At 36.1% G+C, this 5,704-nt stretch overlaps 1 protein-coding gene across 1 annotated transcript in view; it reads left to right on the top strand.

Annotated features, from left to right (window-relative positions):
- The first annotated feature begins 3,376 nt into the window (after positions 1-3,376).
- FBXL15 (F-box and leucine rich repeat protein 15) overlaps positions 3,377-5,704 on the top strand; it is a 57,138-nt gene continuing 54,810 nt past the window's right edge. Inside the window, exon 1 of the mRNA XM_053692856.1 lies at positions 3,377-3,455. Coding sequence (XP_053548831.1) covers positions 3,377-3,455 — 79 coding nt within the window. The remainder of the gene's footprint in view (positions 3,456-5,704) is intronic.

The following is a 5,704-nucleotide window of genomic DNA, read 5'->3' as shown; positions in this document are numbered from 1 at the left end:
TTTGACTCCACTCAGGTAACTAAGGCAGTTTCCTTTTGCTCTGTGTATATTTCTAGGTGTTTATTTTACTCGGTTAATAGGCCCTTAAAGGTTCTGTAAGAGATTAGAGTCTTCAGAAGCCAGGTCTGTTAAAGGGTTGCCCTGCAATGGGTAAACACATATGTAAAGTCACACTCTAGAGTCTCAAGCATTACATCTCCTCCCAAGCAGGAAACCAGTGTAGGAGTGACTGATGCTCCTGATTGGCTGACTTTCCTTTGCTCTGGTTAGGAGCTGTGTGTGTAGCTCTTGAGTGGCCTTTACTTGTGTGTTTATTTCTTTGCAGGAGATAAGCAAATAGTTATCTAAAGTCCAGTTAGTGACACATAAATGACACATTAACAATCTAGTGCGTGGCATCTTTTGTATCAGTTAACTCTTTATTCTCTGCATAAAAGTGTATTCAGCAGTCAAACAAGGTTATAAATATAACGTTCCTGATATGTTCAGTGCCCATGCAGCTCTAGAAATATTCAGACATTATTTATGCGCTTATCTCCGGCATGTGCTGGGTTCTGTATAGTTTACATTTGGCTGATTGTATAGAAAAATAGCAGTATACTGAATCAGTTAGGGTGCAACATTAAAGGGTCATTATAATAAAAAAAAAATTGACACACTCTCATGCGTTAGCGCATGTCACTTTATCACTATGGACCCTGCAAATCTATGTGTTTAACCCCCGCAATAGTGGTGCACAGTCTCTCACAGCATATCTGCGTAGGCCATTGAAACACAGTAATAGCTTTTACTAGAAGCATGTTTGTTAATGGAAGCATATTGGAAAAATGCTCTATGCTCCACGGCTATAATGCAAACAATGAATCACACAATTCACTGTCTAAATCCTGAGCTGTGAATCTCAAAGGTGCCCAATTGCGCAGCTGTTTATGCTAAATGCATCATTAACGCATGTGCAAAGATCCGTTTTTTTTCTGAGTGCCAAAATGCCACGAATATGATTGGTGAAGAAAAAAAACGCCATAAAAAAATAAAAAGTCGGGGCTGCTGGAGTGTGCAATAGAAAAGGAGTGTTTTTAAAATCAATTATTAAATTAAGCTTTCAAATGTAAGGTTTTCATGAATTAAACTACTATTATTTCTTCTGTTAAGTGTGATCAGTCCACGGGTCATCATTACTTGTGGGATATTAACTGCTCCCCTACAGGAAGTGCAAGAGGATTCACCCAGCAGAGTTGCTATATAGCTCCTCCCCTCTACGTCACCTCCAGTCATTCTCTTGCACCCAACGACTAGATAGGATGTGTGAGAGGACTATTTTGATATATTTAGTTTTTATATCTTCAATCAAAAGTTTGTTATTTTATAATAGCACCGGAGTGTGTTATTCCTTCTCTGGTAGAATTTGAAGAAGAATCTACCTGAGTTTTTCTATGATTTTAGCCGGAGTAGTTAAGATCATATTGCTGTTTCTCGGCCATCTGAGGAGTGAGGTAAACTTCAGATCAGGGGACAGCAGGCAGATTAATCTGCAAAGAGGTATGTAGCAGTTTATTATTTTCTGACATGGAATTGATGAGAAAATCCTGCCATACCGTTATAATGTAAACTCAGCCTTGAATGCAGTAGATGTAGCTGATATCAGGCTGTCATGTATGTATATTTTACACTTCAGTTTTCTGGGAAATGGTACTTCTCTGGCTTTTAAACTGTATACATAGACTTAACCTATTTTGCAGGGACTTGCAATAGGTTTTAAATGACAATTAATTATTGAGGTAAAATGTTTTTTTGCTGGCATGTAAAAACGTTTTTTTCTCTGAGGTACTGGGTGAAAAAATGTTTTGGGCACTTTTTTTCCACTTGGCAATAGTTTTGATTTAAATTAGAGCAGTTCACTGATCCCTCTCACTGTTATGTGTGTGGGGGAGGGGCCATTTTGGTGCTTTCACTATGCATCAGAAAAACTCAGTCAGAGGTTCATTTTCTTCCTGCATGATCCGGTTCATCTCTACAGAGTTCAGGGATCTCAAGAGTCTTTTTTGAGGGAAGTAATCATACAGCAGAGCTGTGCTGATTGTATTGACTGTGATATAAAAAACGTTTATTTGTGTATTTTTTTTCTGCTGCCTGGGTTAGTTATCATTTGCTGAGGGGAACAATCCTTTGCTAAAACTGTATATTCTGACAAAGATTGATGCTATAACTTAATTATTTTATCTGTTATAATATTTTTCTGTGCTTCTTAAAGGCACAGTTCGTTTTCATATTATTTGTAAATTACTTTGAAAAGTATTTCCAAGTTGCTGTTTATTTGCTAGTGTGTTAAACATGTCTGATTCAGAGGAAGATATCTGTGCTATATGTGTTAATGCCAAAGTGGAGCCCAATAGAAATTTATGTACTAAATGTATTGATGCTACTTTAAAAAATAGTCAATCTGTACAAATTGAACATATTTCACCAAACAACGAGGGGAGAGTTATGCCGACTAACTCGCCTCACGTGTCAGTACCTGCATCTCCCGCTCAGGAGGTGCGTGATATTGTAGCGCCGAGTGCATCTGGGCGGCCATTACAAATCACATTACAAGATATGGCTACTGTTATGACTGAAGTTTTGGCTAAACTACCAGAACTAAGAGGTAAACGTGATCACTCTGGGATGAGAACAGAGTGCGCTGATAATGCAAGGGCCATGTCTGATACTGCGTCACAGTTTGCAGAACATGAAGACGGAGAGCTTCATTCTGTGGGTGACGGTTCTGATCCAAATAAACTGGACTCAGACATTTCAAATTTTAAATTTAAGCTTGAGAACCTCCGTGTGTTACTAGGGGAGGTATTAGCGGCTCTGAATGATTGAATACAGATTTTAGGTATGTGTAAAACACACACCAAAGCAGCGCAATGATCTGGAAATAACAGATAGAATACTCTATATTAAAAATAAATAGCAATATCTGACAATTATATATATATATAGTTGTGCAAGATTATAAAGCAACAACACAAAGTCCAAAGAATTGTTTTAGGTATAAGGACAGTCCTTGATATTTATTCCAAAAATATATTGATAAATGAAATGAAGCAAAGGATCCAGCAGCTCCTCTGGAACAGGTGATTCCACAGACCTTGGTTGCAAACACGTTTTTCTCTAAAAATAGAGAAGAGAAGAGCGCAGACTCAAATGCAGAGTAACATCAATTTAATAATACACACGACAAATGGCCACTTACAAAATAAAAATATAAAATCAGCATATATATGAAATAAAACCATAGACTTATCGTCTCATGCCAGCATTCATCTGTGTTGATGAGATGTCAGAGTAAGCTTGTCCCTTTGTATCCTCTTTAGTATTGCCAGATTCAGGTATGTCAGAGTGGGTCCTTGAGGAGTTACCTCCAAACAAAGTTCATAAAGCCACAATCATAAAGCCAATTGTGGACCAAAGTACTGAATCGATATTACAAGAGGTGACAAGTGAAATGGCAAGCTAAGTGTGCGTTATAGCTAAAAGTACAAACCGTTCATCGGCTCTTTTAACCTCCAAGCTCGTAGCTGCAGACTTAGAGCTGGGGCGGCTTCACAGGAACGATTAGCTCAAAGGGTGGGCGGGCAGTGGGCGGTTCTCTACGCGTTTCGTCACGTCTCGGCGTGACTTTCTCAAGAGTGCTATGTGAGGGGGGCGGGGAGGCTCTTATGAAGAGGAGTGTGACTGCACACACCCTCTTTTTTGACCAATCATATACGGTAAAACACGAGAATATTTGATAATAGAAAACTGCATAGTGTTATAACGAACAAGAATTGATTAATATACAATATCATAATAATACATTCATAATACATTATCATATCGACTATTATATAAAACAAATATATACATGGTACCAAACGATAAAAACATGACAAATTTTAAGTTCATACTAAAGTACTAAAAATAACTGAACAATCAGGTACTAAAAAGCTATATAAATATATATATAAAACAAAGTAAATTTCGCATCCACACATAATAAATGCATCTAATATATATATATGTATATCAAAGATAAAAACACACAATTGATATTAAAAAATAGTGTATGAATTTATAAAAAAGCCTGCAAGTCAATTTCTATATTAAGTCCATTAGGCTCCAAACAATTGAGACTTTTAATCCAATATGTTTCCTGTTGTCTGAGTTTTAAAAGCCTATTGGTATCCCATGCATTAGGTTTTATCCACTCTATAATTTTAACTGAGAGATCTTGGGGATTTTGATTATGGTGGGTTTTGAAATGGCGAGACACACTATGATTATCAAAGCCAGATATGATATTGTTTACATGTTCTCTTATTCTATACTTTAATTTCCTTTTAGTGCGCCCTACATAGATATGGCCACATTTGCAGACTAATTGATAAACCACATATGTGGTGTGACATGTGTATCTGTCTTTGCAAGCATAATGTTTACTGTTGTTGTAGTTGGAAAAATTGGTGCTGTCTTGGTCTATTAAGGGGCATAAGACACAATCAATCTTTTTGCATGGATATAGACCATTTTTCCCCCCACACCATTTGTTAAGAGAAATGGAATGTTTTTTATTATTTCTTAATTTAGTGGGAGCAATATAGTTTTTAATGTCTTTACTTTTCTTAAAAATAACCTGTGGTTTATCTTCCAAAATGTGATTAAGAACGGGGTCTAATTTTAATACATTCCAATGTTTTCTCAAAATATTCTTTATTTTGAAATGCTGATTATTGTATTGTGTTACAAATTTAGGTTGATTACTTTTAATTGTATTTTTGTATTTGGGTACACTGGTCTTATTCAAAAGAGAATTTCTATCCATCATATCTACTTTCGCTTTACTTTCCTTAAGAAGGTCCATACTGTAACCCTTTTCTCTGAATTTATCTATTAGGATGTCTGATTCTTTATGATAATCTTCTGAAGAAGTGCAATTGCGTCTTATTCTTTGGAATTGACCCAAAGGAATATTGTTTTTCCACTGTCTCAAATGGCTACTTTTAATGTTTAGTAGACTATTTCTCTCAGTAGGTTTCCGGTAGTTTCTAACGGCTACTTTTTTAGTGGATGCATCGTGATAGAGAATAAGATCCAGAAAAGAAAGAGAGACAGGTGATTGTTCCAATGTGAAATTGAGGTTATATGTGTTGGTATTTATATAATTTAAAAAATCATCTATCCTATTTTGAGGACCTTGCCAGATGATGATAATATCATCTATGTACCGATGATATTTGGCAATGTCATCTTTAAATGGATTATTATTCCAAATAAGATGATCCTCAAAATGAGATACATATAAATTGGCATAGGATGGGGCGAAGGTTGTCCCCATCGCTGTGCCTTGATGTTGACGATAGTAGATGCCCTCAAATAAAAAATAATTATGATTTAAAATAAATGATATTCCTTCCAATAAAAATTCTATCTGTTTTTCTGCAAATTTATTCTTTCCCAACACATCTTTGATCGCTGCCAATCCTTTAGTATGGGGTATGCTTGTATAAAGGGAGGATATATCACACGTGATCCATATGTAATTATCGGCCCAAAGGGTGTCTTCATATTTATTTATCACGTCAATGGTGTCTCTGAGATAGGCTCTGGTGGATTTGACTATGGGTTGTAAATAGTTATCAATAAATTTGGATAGATTATCACACAGAGAGCCTATCCCAGA

Source organism: Bombina bombina, chromosome 9, assembly GCF_027579735.1.
Source record: "Bombina bombina isolate aBomBom1 chromosome 9, aBomBom1.pri, whole genome shotgun sequence".
Lineage (NCBI taxonomy): Eukaryota > Metazoa > Chordata > Amphibia > Anura > Bombinatoridae > Bombina > Bombina bombina.
The sequence above is the reverse complement of the archived record's forward strand: the minus strand, read 5'-3'. Positions and strand labels throughout refer to the sequence as shown.